This window comes from Puma concolor, chromosome A3 (genome assembly GCF_028749965.1).
Source record: "Puma concolor isolate L17-30 chromosome A3, mPumCon1.1.hap2, whole genome shotgun sequence".
Classification (NCBI taxonomy): domain Eukaryota; kingdom Metazoa; phylum Chordata; class Mammalia; order Carnivora; family Felidae; genus Puma; species Puma concolor.
This window is the reverse complement of record NC_141669.1, coordinates 95,730,001-95,745,666: the sequence shown is the minus strand read 5'-3', so window position 1 is coordinate 95,745,666 and position 15,666 is coordinate 95,730,001. Positions and strand designations below refer to the sequence as shown.

The 15,666-nt window shown below is 37.8% G+C and overlaps 1 protein-coding gene across 7 annotated transcripts in view; it reads right to left on the bottom strand.

The window, feature by feature from the left end:
• RALGAPA2 (Ral GTPase activating protein catalytic subunit alpha 2) overlaps positions 1–15,666 on the bottom strand; it is a 328,194-nt gene that overhangs the window by 168,172 nt on the left and 144,356 nt on the right. For all 7 annotated transcript variants that reach the window (XM_086701570.1, XM_086701563.1, XM_086701564.1 and 4 more), the window contains 3 exons: positions 8,610–8,803; positions 7,655–7,753; positions 7,261–7,416 (listed from right to left, as the gene is read on the bottom strand). In XM_086701570.1, the coding sequence (XP_086557696.1) occupies positions 7,261–7,416; positions 7,655–7,753; positions 8,610–8,803 (449 nt within the window). The remainder of the gene's footprint in view (positions 1–7,260; positions 7,417–7,654; positions 7,754–8,609; positions 8,804–15,666) is intronic.

The window sequence follows — 15,666 nt, the reverse complement described above, 5'->3', positions numbered from 1 at the left end:
CTGGCACTAAATACAAACCACTATGGTCACTGTTCCTTGAACATGGTTTGAGAAGGTCTGTATCTCTGACATGCGAAATTCCATCCTGCTTCTCATCCTACAGTTTAAATCCTATCCATCCCTGAAAAGTCTGCTCAAAACGATTCCACCTCCTCTGTGAGCTGCTTTCGAACCAATTTGGCTACAAGGGTATTCAACCCAGTTCAATTCTTATAATGTGTGTACCACTTATTTGGCTCTTGCACAAGCTGAATGATCCTGTACCTACTCACTTACGTGTATCAGACCGCTGTCTACACCCTCAGAACCTGACTAGGTAGTTACAATGGTGAGAAAAAATACTCAACATGTAAAGATTATCGAACCTTTTGCTATCTTCAGGAAAAAACAATGTGACCCTAATAACAAAATGCCTAAAAATAGACCAGAGGATCCAAGAATGCTCAATAGGAGAGGGCCTGAGAGGTCCTCTAGTCCAACTCATTCATTGGTCTCGTGTGCTCAGGCAAGGGCCCCATGGCCAGTGGGAGATAATGCTGAGTCTATCTCCCAGGTCTGTCATCTCCCAATATGTGGTCTGTCATCCATAAAAGTCAAATGTTGAATATATTTTGAAGCTACCTTATATCATTATGTCTTGGAAGATACATTTCCCTGTTCTTAAAAACCTTAGGAATAAGGTCTGGGATTAGTCCTGTTTCTATTCACTGTACACCCTATAGTTTTAAAACATTGTTTTCCAATGAAACTTTTAAGTTAGCCTTCTAGAGTTCCTCCTCTGATATACATCAAGGTTACCATTTAATCCCCTAAACATCAGTTAGACCTTTAAACTTATAAATATGCAGTTTATCTTGGTAGCACTGACTCCAAATATCAAGAATTTAAACCTTGGTAAGAATCACTTGCTGTAGAGAATAAGTGCCTTAGAGGTTTATTAGAATTACTTCCTTGGATATGAGATAAACAAGGTTCCTAATTTGCCATCTTAATTCTGCACTTTTCCTCAAATTCAACACTCATTTATGTTTAGCTTTAAATATATTTATAAATGTATGTATATCCAACACACGGTTCTAGTTATAAGTCTAACTTTTCAGCAAAGAATAACTCTTTGTCTGAGAAAAGGTGATGCAATTATTACATATCACTGCATGATACAGGCTGTCTGGGGTTATTAAAAGAGTCAGGTATGGCCAATTTACAAGTATCACCCCTGCACCTTGCTTTCATAGCTCACTGCTGAGTCTTATGCTCATTGAGGGGCCCCTTGGGATCTTTTTACAAACGACTGTTTATTATTATATTATTCCATCATATACCTCAGGAGAGGAGGTTGTAACATCCGTTAAGAAAATCAGGAGCTATTTTGACTTCTAAGAACATTACTCCATATACGATGTTTAAAATTATGTTTTCTTTAGCACTGGTATGGCAAAAGGTTCAGTAAAACATAAAGTTAAATAAAAGCAAAAGGTTCCTGAAACAAGTGAAATATTCTTGGCTACAAAACAAATGGCTAAAATTAAGGAAGGGCAAAAAGAAATGCTACAAGTGCATTTAGCGACTGAAATATGAACAGTTTTGATCACGAATCACCAGCACCCAGCATGGTAGCATGCAGAGCGCTCCCCGCCTGAGCCACGTTCTTACTTGCAGACAACAGAATCCACTTGGCTGAGATGAGGACAAAGGGTATTTATATCAGAGCACTGGATGGCTAACAGAGTTTCTAGAAGTGCCAGGGAACCCAGCATGAATGCTTCATGTCCAGGAACAAGGTGGTGAGCAGAAACGTCCAGCTATACCACAGAGCGGTTCCAGTAGAGCTACTGTCTGCCCTTGCCGCCATGACACAGGTGCCTGAGCAGAACCCCCGTGACAGCTGCCACTCACCACTCCCTATGTGTACTTTCCAGAACCACCATGTAGGTGCCCCTGTTGGACAGGACCATAGTGGGTGCCAACCCAGCCACAGGAGCTGGGGACATGCAGAGTTCAGCTTTTTAGTTCCCATCATACAGATGGCACACTGGGCAGGGTGAGGAGTGGGTAGAAAGTGAGCCAGTGGCCGATGATTCTGAATCCCAAGAGGGTTAAATCAACATTTTACTTAGGTCTGACCTACAGCAAGGGGAGAGGGTATTTCTCCATCTGTTCTGAAATTCCACAATGCCTAATTATATCTTTTAGTCAAACGAGTATGTTCAAAAGTGAGAAAATACACAGGGAAAGAAAAATATTAACATTTTACGATAAGAGTATGTTCTTTTCCTCATACTCTTCAGTGTCATTACAAGGGCTCATGTTTACTGAGGGCTGTTTTGTCCAGGCTCTGAATTGAGTACGTTATATATTTTAGCTCCACAAAGTCTTCAAATAACCCTTATGGTAAGCACCACAATTACCTGCATTTTACATATTAGGGGAGAAAGGCATAGGGAAGTCAAATGACAAGGTATAGCCAAGGCTGGAGCTCAGACAGGTTGTCTTGAAGCCCATGCTCTTAACTATTACACTATATCATACTATATTACACTAAATCATGACTTTATCCTGTTACAATTCAAATTTGTCACTAGATGGTTACCTCAGGGCTGAACAATACACATTTTTCCACCTCAGGCCCCATGCTTTTTTGTGCATTAAAGTAGGCTAATACAAAATTATAGATGGAAATGACAAAGACCTATATTTCCCAAAATTTCTATATGCAAATTTGCAATAATTTTACATTAACGTAGGCTTTGCACTTAAAAGAGAATTTAACTTTGATGTGTAACAAATTACATTAAGACATTAAATCTGTAAGTCATTGTTAAAAAATAGTTTGCTTATTTTAAGCAAAGAAAACGTTCCAGTCTTTGATATATGTTCTTAGAAACATGAAAATAAAATTCCTTTCCTCAACTGTCCCTTTCCATTTTACACATATTGATCTTTCCATATGTTTTAAATAACGATGAAATTAATAGGAACTGTTTTTAATAAATCTAAATCATAGCTCTTTTCATGTCCAAATATTTTGGGGAAGACTGAGGTGAAAAAGCCGCTGAGGCTTTAGGAAAAACTAAGAGCAACGAGGAACAGCTTTAGAAGAGCAGTTGAAAGATGGTGAGGAGCTGGGGAGGCAGCTGTGGAAACCTATCTCGGGTTGGAGGTGGGAGGGCGCTCTAGTCAGGAGGAGTCTGAGGTGGGGGGACCAAGGCTGGAGTCCAGGTAGAACAAGACAGAAGGAGGAAGGAACAGAACAAACAACTGTCTGACAGGCCTGTTAGCTGTGAATCAATGGGGAAGACATACCCTGTGGAATAAACCACGCCTTTCCTGTGAATACTAACAGCCTTTTTAGTGTGTGGCATTGGGCAAAAGTTCTTGATATTTTTTGAACCTTTGTTATTTAAACAGTGTGTTATGATATTTATCTAACTGAATTGCAGAGACAAACCAGTGGGAAAACATCACGCAGGTGCCAGCACAGAGTCTGGCACGGTGGGAGTCGGGGAAGTAAAGACCCTCTACCCTCATCAGCCAACCAGATACAAAGGAGCTGGGCAGAAGGAAGCCAAGTGGAAGACCCTTCACAGGAAGGCTGGGCAGTCAGTCCCACAAGTCACCCCAAATTTTATTCATGATGTATAGTTATATCATGAAAGTCCTTACAATCCAAATTATTTTCTTTCTAAACCAGTAACAGGATCAATTTTTTTTTAATTCAGAGTGGAGGAAAAGTACAGCTATTTCAAAGCATTTTTTCAATCATACTAATAAAACTATATGATTTTCAATCATACTAATAAACTAATAAACTCAGACTACACATGAACTTGGGAAAATACTACTTGATAAGGTCACTGTTTTAGCTATTAAATTATTAAGTTAATAGACTAGCTAAAACTGGTCCAAACAAAAACGTTGGTTTGTAATGTGATGCATTTTGGCTGTTCAAAATGTATTACTATTGATATTTTAAATACAGAAATGACTATATTTGTTTTCATAATGAATTGGCCACCATATTAAATGTAACCATGGTTTTATACGATTGTATCATAGAACACAGTCTGTGAGACATCTATTTTACAAATAGGTTTTTAAAAAATGTTTTTTTAACATTTATTTATTGTTGAGAGACAGAGAGAGACAGAGTGTGAGCAGGGAAAGGGCAGAGAGGGGGAGACAGAATCTGAAGCAAGTTCCAAGCTCTGGGATGTCAGCACAGAGACTGATATGGGGCTCAAACTCATGAACTGTGAGATCATGACCTGAGCTAAAGTCAGACGCTTAACTGACTGAGCCACTCAGGTGCCCCACAAATAGGTTTCTTTAATAAAAAAAAAGTTTTCAATTACTATAAGGACCCATAGGTCTGGAAATAAAAGATTTTTAACATCTTAGAGCTTATTTCCACTTCAACACTTTTTTAGTCACTGCTGACATAATTTTGATACTCTCATATTTAGGGAAGCATTTGTAAAATGACTATGCCACACAATCATGCTCTCAGGGCCATGGGCCTTGGGGCCATTTCAAAGGCCAGTGGTGGAGGGTGAGCCACACAGTGAGTTATGCAGGCAAGTGTGCCACCCAGAGGTGAAAGGAAATTCACCTTGGATTTTTTTCTAAGATAAAACTAATAAATGTTAGAACATTTTAAATTATTTGCTATTACTTACCTTACTAAGAAATGAGGAAGATTTTTATAAGGTTCTCTCTGCAGGAACAAAGTCTTTTAGCACCGGGCTAGTGACTTTTTGAGAACTCTCATAAGAAGGAAATGGTACTAGTCACAGGTGCACAGTTCACGGATTAAAAAACTGAATTTAACTGTATTCTCTACAGTAAGTGCTTTCTTATTTTTTTATAATTAATGTAATATGTGTTTCCAGAAGAACATATAAGTTCTGGAACAACCACCATGATCCATTTAGGCATGTGGACCAAAAGTTAAACTAATTATCGGAGACATTTCTTACTTAAATGAGAAAAGTTTCTTTCATTAGAAGGTTTTCTGTGCAATTTTCTTCTGGAAAAGGAACAAGGTTTACTTACAGTAAGTAATTCTTTTGGCAGACAGTCAGGGCTTCTCAAGTATATACTAATAATTGTTAAGGCTGCAGAATACAGCCACTTCTATTAAGCACACATAAAAATTCAAGCCTCTAATGGCTAGACAATAGGCTGATTATAAAACAGAGATTTATGATATCCCTGTTTTGTCTTACAAGTCTGGATGTTGCGATCACTTTTAGTAACAGACCAACATTTAAGACTTATGTATTTTACAATGAACCACAAAAAAAACAAACTCAACTGAAAACATGACATATATTAAAATGGAAAAATGATTTTAAGTATAAAATATGAAAACTCCCTTTTCTACCCTGTAAAATCATATTTTTTAAATAATATTTTGAGTTCTCAAAGTCTTATTTCTTCTCACTGATCGTTTCATTTCCACTCTGATAGACTTTAAAATAGAAAGATGATCCTAAATTTACATCCATTTATATTACTTTCTAGAAAACTCATTCCAGGAATACCCCAGTGTTAGCTGCTGACTTCTAATTTGTTTTTATTAATTGAGAAAATTCTACAGTTGATTGTTATTTCCAAGTAAATTTTTCTCCCTGCAAAATCTTAGCAAAATACTGCTTTACAGTACTGTGTTAACTAAGCTTTTGTCTCTTCTGTCACTGAGGGATCTCGTCATGATCCGTGAGAGTTAATTCTCTTCCTTATTTATACACCTCAATCTTCCACCCACCTGAAGCTACGTCATTCTGTGAAAGACGCTTCCATCTGCAATGATGGCTACAGATATCTGAGCACAGGACACAAATGGCTCTACTTTCGCACCTCTATTTCTGCGTTTATTTAGGAAATCAATGAGACCGTGGGTGCAAGTCCAGCCTATTATATAGGGATATCCTCCATGCATTGTTGGAACTGGGGCAGATACGACAAAGACAACCCAGTAGGCCAGTACAGTTACTGCTTCAGATAAAAGCTCAATGATGAAAGCTCCAGGGTGTTATCAGGGATATATTGCGAGAGTTTTAAATAGGGCTAAAGGGTCGAGAAGCTTCAAGAAATGCGTTCTGAAGCAACAAGGAAAAACTGGCTACTCAGGAGACTGACCTCTTAACACATACCCTAAGTTTATCATCAAGGTCTGTGTGACTGTATTATACTTTCAAAGAATAAAACAGAAACACAAAGGATGACTGCTTATAGCTCACGAGTGATTCAAGTTCAGTGATGAGTAGCTACAATTTCAAGGGTAAGTGCTGAAACATTCTCTATACCTCTTATTGCTCAAGAAGACCTAGTGATAACATTCAATGCTTTGAAATTGCTTAAATCTCTCCTCTTCCAGTATCCTGCTCCCAGTGCCATCATCTTACTGCTCATCATTTTTAAATTCTATATTCGTTTGACCACTTCCTAATTAATCTGTCTCCAGGCCCAAACTCCCACTCTACACTACCACTGTTACATTTTCAAATCCATTCGGATTCCAGAATAATCCTTGGAAGGAGTCCAGAATAATCTCTGTGAAGTACAAACCAGTCATATCACTCCCTTGCTTGACATTCAGGCAGAGAACCAGGACTCTGGGTGTTCCTGCTCCCCTCCTTGCCCTCTGCCCATGGGCAGGGGTAGGGAGGCGTGGGACTAGCCATATCCTTCCTACCCTGCACATCCAGGATCTACCAGAAGTGGCTGTCACTACTGACTCCTCTGACCTTTCTGTTTCAACTTAACCCACCAATCATATTCCTTTGGGAGAAATGAGAATGACTCCTCATCAAGAAATGTCAGGACCCCTAATTTACGCATGAGGTCTTTTACAAAAATATCCTAACTACTAAAATCATAGTTTTCAAACATTTTTAAATGATCACAATGATTTTGTTAAAATAATATCTAATGCAGAACCCCAACAAAAAGTGGCTGAAACAGCATTTTTGAATTTGACAACATAAGCTGAAGCTAAATCATAAAGCACTATGTAAGCCACAGAATAAAGTTCAAATTTGGTTGGTGTAATGCAAAGTCAGTGGAGAGAAGAAACAGGAATGTGACAGAATCTGATTTATGTTTTTGAAAGACCAATGTGGTTGTTGTGTAGAAGAGCTGAAACTACTGAAAATTTCAACATGTTTGATGTCTTTTCATGCACCCTAATTTAACCTGCAAAAAGCGATATGCACTTTCCACTTGGTGGGCTACCGTGATAAGGGAGTCACAGAATACCTGATCCTCACTGGTTAATCCCAGGTGCATCACAAGGTAAAAATGCACTAGGAAGTCCCTGTTTGGCAGAACGTCCTGGCGTCTGGTCATCATGGCGCAGATCAGTCTGTAGGCTTGCAGTTTGCCTTCCTTATATTCGTTTGGCAATGTCGTCGCCTGCCAAGGAGATGAGGTTTAAAGATTTAATCAGCTCCAGATGCAGAGCATTTTGACATTTCATTTACTTCTCAGTATTCCATAAGAGTTGTTTATGAAGACGAAGGATGCAGTTAGTGGCTTTAGTAAGATTCAGCTTGTCTTCAAAACGTGCAGTCTTGGCCAATTACATTTTTTAAACTCAATTTCAGAAAGGAAGAGGAAATTGCAATAAAGGAATAAACACATATCCACTTGCCTTAAATAGCCATGATGCAAACATTCTGAGTGGTGGGATCAGCACCGGTGGAGATGGAGAAGACTGGTTATCCAGGCTTATTGCCAGATTATCCCGTATCTAATTCACAAAGAGGAGAATTTTAGGAAAGGCCACACATAGTTTATCGCAATGATATTTCAATATTGTGTTCCATGGCCAAATAGCTACTTCTCATTAAATTTCTACATGTTGAGTGAAAACCTACAATATGTACAAGTTTTTCTTCTACCATGAGATCTACTGCCATTTTAAATTATGTGTCTCACTTACTGTACATGGTTTTAGATTTAATACAAAACTAGGGCTTTGTTTTCCCTTGAGTGTTAATGCCTCAAAACATCCTCAACTCCAAATGATAAGGAATGGCCTAATAAGTTATACTGTATAAATATGAATCACATTTTCTAAAAACAAGAACAAAATCCAAAAAACTTAATAACCTGGGGAAAGCATAGATTATAATCAAAACCCAGAATGAAAACTGTATGTACTCTAAGATTCTATTTTTGTAAAAAATATGTTTATCCACAGAAATAAAACTATATATTTATACTGGTTATCTCTGTGGAATGGTGATGTAAATTTTCTTATTCATACTTTTCTACATTTTTTAAATCTTGTACAATAAAACTGGTATCACTTTTATCAAGAAAATAACAAAAACTACTCAATACCCTACCCCTTAATATCTTACAGTAATATTCTACATACATATGCATTAAATGAAATAGCTCTTCTGCATTTATGAAATGACCAAACTATAAGTTATTTATTATTTATTCTGTGACAATCAAACAACTTTGTCTAAACACCGAATATATGTTCCAGATTACATTCAGTAGTTGACTGCCAACAGGGTTTTGATGTTAAATCAATGATAAATGATAAATCAATTTTCCCCTCTTAGAACAAAAGGGAATGTGGCAGGACGTACCTTTGCTAGCTTGTACCAGAGTTCATAGAGATGGCCAAAAACTTTGGCATGAATCTTGGGGGACTGGATATTATTCACATCCCCGAGGATTCCCAGGACTCTTCGCCATAACACAGCGGCAGAGTCTGGGTGCCAACCGGTAAGGTTCCCTCCAGCAATTATACTGCAGTCATCTGCAAGGCACTCACTGCTATCTATGGAGGAAAACATGTCTGTAAACACAATCTTGATTTCATCATTACAGCCCTTTCTCTTCAGTGCAAATCACTGATGCTTGACAATTTACGTATTCAGGGTAAAATAATTAAAGATTAAAAGTGTGCAATGGCTGATGATTCCAAAGGATGGAAAAGCAGAATCAGTAAAGAAAGGTCAAGTGACTTTTCATTCTTCAAACTAAAAGGGCAACAACCTAGAGATGAGAAAAAAGCTCCTGGAGATCGTGTGAAAGGTTTTATACAGCAGAGGAGGGGAAGGAGGAGAACCCTGAGCAGGATTGGTAGGGAACAGGGCCATGAAAAGTAGGTGGCGAGGGACAGCCTCAATGCTGGGGTGATATTTGTAATGGCTGTTATTAACTCAGGCTTATTGGGGTATAATTTGTTTACAATAAATTTTACCCTTTTTAGACTCAAGGAGTTTTAAGGAGTGTATACAACCATGTAACTGTCACCAAAAACTGCCATGAAAATTAAGATACGGAACAGCCTCATCACTCCAAAAGTTCCCTTTTATAGTGAGTCCCCTCCCCTTATTCTTTGCCCCTCGCAAGCACTGCTGTTTTCTTTTCCTAGAGTTTTGCCCTTTCTAGAATGTCATATAAATCCTACAGTATGATAATGGTGTGAGTGGGTGGTGTGGGTAGCGGTGTGGATGCCGTCACCTAGCTTAATGCATGTGAGATTCATCCATTTGGGGGATTCTTATTGCAGGTTAATCTTCCATTTTATGAATATACCATAGTTTGTTCATCCATTCACCTACTGAAGGATATCTGGATAGTTTCCTCCTGTTTTCAATGATTATAATAAAGCTACCATAAACATTTGTGTATAAGTGTTTGTGTGAATGTATGTTTATAGTCTATTTTGTAAGACCAGAATCACAAAATGGCAGACAGTATTTCTTTGCTTATTTCTTCCTTTTAGTGGGCCATATCTCCTAGTGGTGCTTGAGAAAGGGGCATGTCCCTATAGATCTCTAAGTGTTTGTTCCCTGACTTGTAGTCCATAGTTTGGTTGGGTATAGAATTCTGTGATGGAAATGCTTTGCTTCAATTTCTTTTACTTTCCTTTGTTATTAAATTTTTTTAATGTTTGTTTATTTTAGAGAGAGAGAGAGCAAGAGGGGAGGGGCAGAGAGAGAGGGAGACACAGAATCTCAAGCAGGCTCCAAGTTCTGAGCTGTCAGCATAGAGCCCAATGTGGGGCCCAAACCCACAGACCATGAGATCATGACCTGAGCTGAAGTTGGTTGCCCAACTGACTGAGCCACCCAAGTGCCACTCCTTTGTGATTTTAAAGTCAGCAAGCAGTATTCTGAGGCTTGAAATTATTTTATGGAAAATTATTAAGTTGGCAAAATTTGTATCCTCTTTGTACCTAGTGTTCTGAAGCCTCCTGGTGTCACCTGGTCTATTTTCAGCCACTGTGTTTGCCAATTCATTAGGTCCTTTTGACTACAATATCCAGGTATTGTATTGACTTCCACTGATTTGATTTTATTTCTGCTGCCATATTTCTATTTTATTTTATTTTTAATTTAGAGCATGAGCAGGGGAGAGGGGTAGAAGGAAAGAGAGGGAAAATCTTAAGCAGGCTCCATTATCAGCACGGAGCCTCACGTGGGGCTTGATCCCATGATTCTCAGATCATGACCTGGGCCGAAATCAAGAGTCAGATGCTCAACCAACTGAGCCACCCAGGCGCCCCTCTGTTCATATTTTCAATATCCAAAAGATCTTTCTTGTTTTCAGTCTATTTTTATACTCTTGGTCCTTCTTTCATGGATACAGTATATTCTTACCTCATGAAGATATTAATAGCTTTTTAAAATTTTATTTCTTCCCAAGCTTTTTTTTTTTAAACTCTAAGGTAAAAAAAATTTATAGTGTTATATTAATATGTTTTAAGTGTACAATATAATGATTTCAAGAATACTATACATTACTCAGTGTTCATTAAGATAAGTGTACTCTTAATCTGTTTGGGGGGGGATGGGTTAAATAGACTTTTTTCAGACTCCTTTTAAGATCTGCTCCATTCTACTTTATCCCATATTCTTTTTTTCTAATAATTTTTTAAGTTTATTCATTTTTGAGAGAGACAGAGCATGAGCAGGGGAGGGGCAGAGAGAGAGAGAGAGAGAGAGAGGGAAAGAGAGAGAGAGAGGGAGACACAGAATCCAACGCAGGCTCCAGGCTCTGAGCTGTCACCACAGAGCCTGACGCAGGGCTTGAGCTAAGGAACTGTGAGATCATGACCTGAGCCAAAGTCGGACGCTCAACCAAAGGAGCCATCCAGGCGACCCTACCTTCATCCCATATTCTTATATTTGTCTTGTGTTTTCATATTAGATATCTTTTTCAAATGGTTGGGGATCCTTGGCTATCTGCTCATATTTGAGAATGGTCCACAAAAAGCTGAATGGAAGCATAGTGCACAGGCATTATCTTTGGAGAGTTTCACCATGTTCTCAGAAAACCTCAGACATACATTTTCTTTGGGGCTTTTATTCCTAGAACCCAAATTCTAGGAAAAAGACTCTCTACTGCTCAGAGAGTATGCAAATTATTCCTTAGTTCCTTTGTTTTCAAGACAGCACCTCTATACTTAGCTGTTTATTGGTGACTCCAGGCCAGAAACCTCCCAATTTATTTGCTTCTTCTTCTGGGATGAAGTTCTAACTACTTCTTAAATAGACTTCCAAACAGTCTGCCCGTTTTTAGCCCCACCATTACCTCCTACTTCTATAGCTACCTCATATGGACAATTTTTTAACCCTTTTAGGAAATCTACAATAACTGCAGTCAGCTTGCTTCGTGGCTCTCCCCAGTACCAACACAGGATTCAGTGCCCTCAGGTCTGCTGATGCCTTGGCCATGTGTCATCTGTTACAACTTTTAAAAGTTGGTTACTACTGCCTTTTTTCCTGCCATCCCTGTCCTTGTGGATTTATGTCTAACTTAACATTAGACAAATGTCTAATTTGACATCCCCCATTGCTCACACCTTATGTAAGTATGGTACATCTACTATAATTAATAGACCAATATTGAAACATTATTATATCAAGCCCATACTTTATTTAGACCTCTTTGGTTTTTAACCTAATGTCTTTTATTAATTTTTATGTTCCAAGATTCCATGCAGGATACCACATTACATTTAATTGTCATGTTTCTTTCACCTTCTCTTGGCCATGTCCTTGTTTTTGATGACCTTAACTGTTTTGAGGAGAACTGATCAGGTATTTAGTAGAATGTTTTTCAGTTGGGATTTGTCTGCTGTCTTTCTCATGATAGACCTTCCTTTTGCATCATTGTTATTATTTGCTTTTGCATTTCTGAAGTGAACTTCTCTTAGCTCTGATGTATGTATGATCTTTTCCTAATATTCTTGGATTTCATTTGCTAATGCTTTTTTTAGGATTTTTGTTTACAAAAATTTAAGTTTATTTTGAGAGAAACAGTGCAAGTGGGGGAGGGGCAGAGAGAGGGGGGGGAGAGAGAGAGAGAGAGAGAGAGAGAGAGAGAGAGAGAGAGAGAATCCCAGGCAAGCTCCATGCTGCCAGTACAGAGCCTGACTCGGAGCTCAAACTCATGAAGCTGTGAGATCATGACCTGAGCCAAAACCAAGAGTCAAATGCTTAAACAACTGAGCCACCCAGGTACCCCATAGGATTTTCATTTATATGCTTTTAACTGAGACAGACTCTAATTTTCCTTTTTCAATACTCATTTTGTCTGGTTTTACTGTCAAGGTGTCACAAGGTAAATAACAACTTTGGGAGCTTTCTTTCTTTCTAATCTCTGCAACAGGAAAAGATAGCTTCTCTTTTATTTGAAGCTTCAGTAAAACTGGGAATTGTCCTTTCTTTTTATAAATCTATTCAAATTAACTTACTGTATTATTTTTTAAAGCTTACATTGTTTTTGTAGTTCTGTTCCTTTTTACCCTCATTATTTTTTCCTCAATTAATCCTGCCTACTTGTCTATTTTATTAATGCTTTTGAAGAGTTGTTTTTGATCATCTTCACTGCTTTCTAGTATATATGTGCATTCTCTTAACTTTCTTAGTTCATTTTTATTAACTTCTATATACTATTCTGCCATTTTTTTCCTAATTTTTTGAATAGAACACGTAGATCAATAATTTTCTTTTTTTTTTCTTTTGAGAGAGAGAGAGAGAGAGAGAGAGAGAGAGAGAGAGAAAACACATGAGCAGGGGAGGGGCAGAGAGAGAGAGAGAGGGAGAGAATCCTAAGGAGGCTCCATGCTGTCAGTGTTTGATTCCACAAACCTATGAGATCATGACCTGAGCCAAAATCAGGAGTCGGACACACTTAACTGACTGAGCCACTCAGGCACCCCAATAATTTTCTCTTCTAATATACACACCTAAGGCCATAGATTTTCCTCCATATAACTCTTCAGTTACAATCTAGACATTGTGGTATGTAACTTTCACTGTAGTTCTGTTTGAGGTATTTTCTAATTCACAGTTTCTTTTGGACTTAATTTATTTGGGGTGCAGTTTTTAGTCTCTTAATTTTGTTCTTTATTTCATCATATTCACAGGATGTGGTATAGTTTCAAAGTATGGACATGTGTTGAGACTTAATGATCTAATTGGTCAATTTCTGTAAATGTTCCATGTGCTTTTAAAAATCACACGTATTTTGAAGTTCAAAGTTTTTTATATATATCCATTCAATCAGGATAAATTGTATTGTGTACATCTTCTCTATTACAATATTTTTCTGCTTGACTGATCAATTAATAAGAACTCACATTAAAATTTCCCACTATGATTATGGTTTTATTAGTAGTTCCTTGTAATTCTGTCAAATTTTGCTTCATATATCTGGAGGCTATGAAGTTCATATAAATTCAGAGCTATTACTGTCACTAATAAGTGATTTCTGCTTTAAAGTTTATGTAACTGACATATATTTAGTTTAGCTCAGTGATCTTTCTTCCCAGCTACCAATGTATGTACTTACTTATGGTCTTCCTGAACACAATTAGGGTTACCTCTGGTAAACATCATATGGCTCGGCTTTAGTTCTTCAATGTAAAAGAGATTTCTGATTCCATGAGTTTCTGATTTCAACTGCAAGTTTATATGGTTTATATTTATTGTAGTTGCTGATTTGATTCTATTTCTAATATCTTACTTTCAGCTTCCTGTTGAAGTTGCTTTTGCTTTGCTTCTTCTTCTTTTTTTTTTTTTTAAGTTTTCTTGTTTGTTTAAGCAATCTCTACACCCGGTGTGGGGCTGGAACTCACAACCCTGAGATAAGAGTCAGCCAGGAGCCCTGCTTTGCTTTGCTTTTGAACCTTTGGAGGGAGTTTTAAGAGCTGTGTCTTGCCTCCACCACTAATCCTCTTTTTCTATTGTCTTATTACACTTTTCATTAACATAATCATCCCCAAGTTCTACTGCTTACCCCACACAAATGAAGACAGACTGATTTCTAGGCAATTAACCCCCCACTGGGTGTCATTTTGAGTATATATGTTGCTGGTGTTTTAAGGCCTAATCAAAGAAATGGAAGTACAATATATGGATGTAAGGAACTCAAGTAGAGAAATGACAAGCTGGCCAAAAGGAGCAAGGAGGAGTGAACCTGACAAGGAGCCGGGGCAGATCCAAGAACAGTTCTGTATCCTTCCAACACTGCACCCATGACAGCTGCTGAGAGCTTATTATATTAGTTATGGAACGATCCCAAGACACTGAAACAAAGGATTTAATAAAGATGGCACATAGTGTCATGGAAGGGCCTTCCAAAACACAGAAGCACTGTTCCTTCTTAAAGAAAAACACATCTGTATTTCTTACAGAGGAATCATATAATCAGTTAAAGAGAGACATTATAATGAGCAGATATAGTCCAAGCTGGAATTCCTACATACTGTACCTGAAAGAAAGCAGAGATGGCAAAAGCCTAATGACAGACCTTCTAGGTTCTCGAACGTTTACAAAACCTCAGAAGAGACACTCACCTTTCTAATGTTTAATCAGTAAAATAAGTACATCTGTCAGTCTGAGAAGTTATGTTGAAGGCTTAATGAGTACTTACAAATCAATATAATCCCCCAAGTGAACAAATAATATGGCATTTATGTTTCTCATAAAGAATGTCATGATGCCTTTAATCCTTTGAGGATTAAAAAAAAAGGTAAGGGGATTAGGTAGATGATTTACGAGCTTTGTCTCATCCTCTACCACCACCCAAAATGCAGCCATCCAAAGAGAGATCAGCTCCCAGCATTCCAATCACACTGGAACTCTGGCTGAGTAACAACTCCAAGGAAATGTAGGCCAGGTACCTTGTCACCTGTACCTCCCTGCTACCAGCCAACTAATAGATTCTCAGTTATGAAAGAATCCCATGTAGAACGTCTGTTTTAATACTGCTTTGCTCCCAGAAAAATTTAGGCCTCAATGATAAAAATCCTAGGAAACACCCCTTATCACATTATCAAGTTATGTTGAGTCCTTTAGAAGTATACGAAAGGACTGCATGCTCAATATTATTGTCACTTTTTTAAATGAATTGAAATGTTTTTGCCCAAAATTACTTCCATTCATGGCATAAGTAACAGAACAGATGCTGACATTTTACATGTAGATGGTTCCTCAGTGAAGCAGCACTTAATTAAAAATGGGGATTTGAGAGATTTCAGAAAATTTCATGCCACCCTAATAATACCAAGTACTTAGTTTATTTTCTTTTTCATGAGCAAGCTAGCATACTAGCCTAGTATCTTTCTGTTTCATTATTACTAAATGCTACAAGGCATTTAAAACATTTTATTGAAGTAGAAAG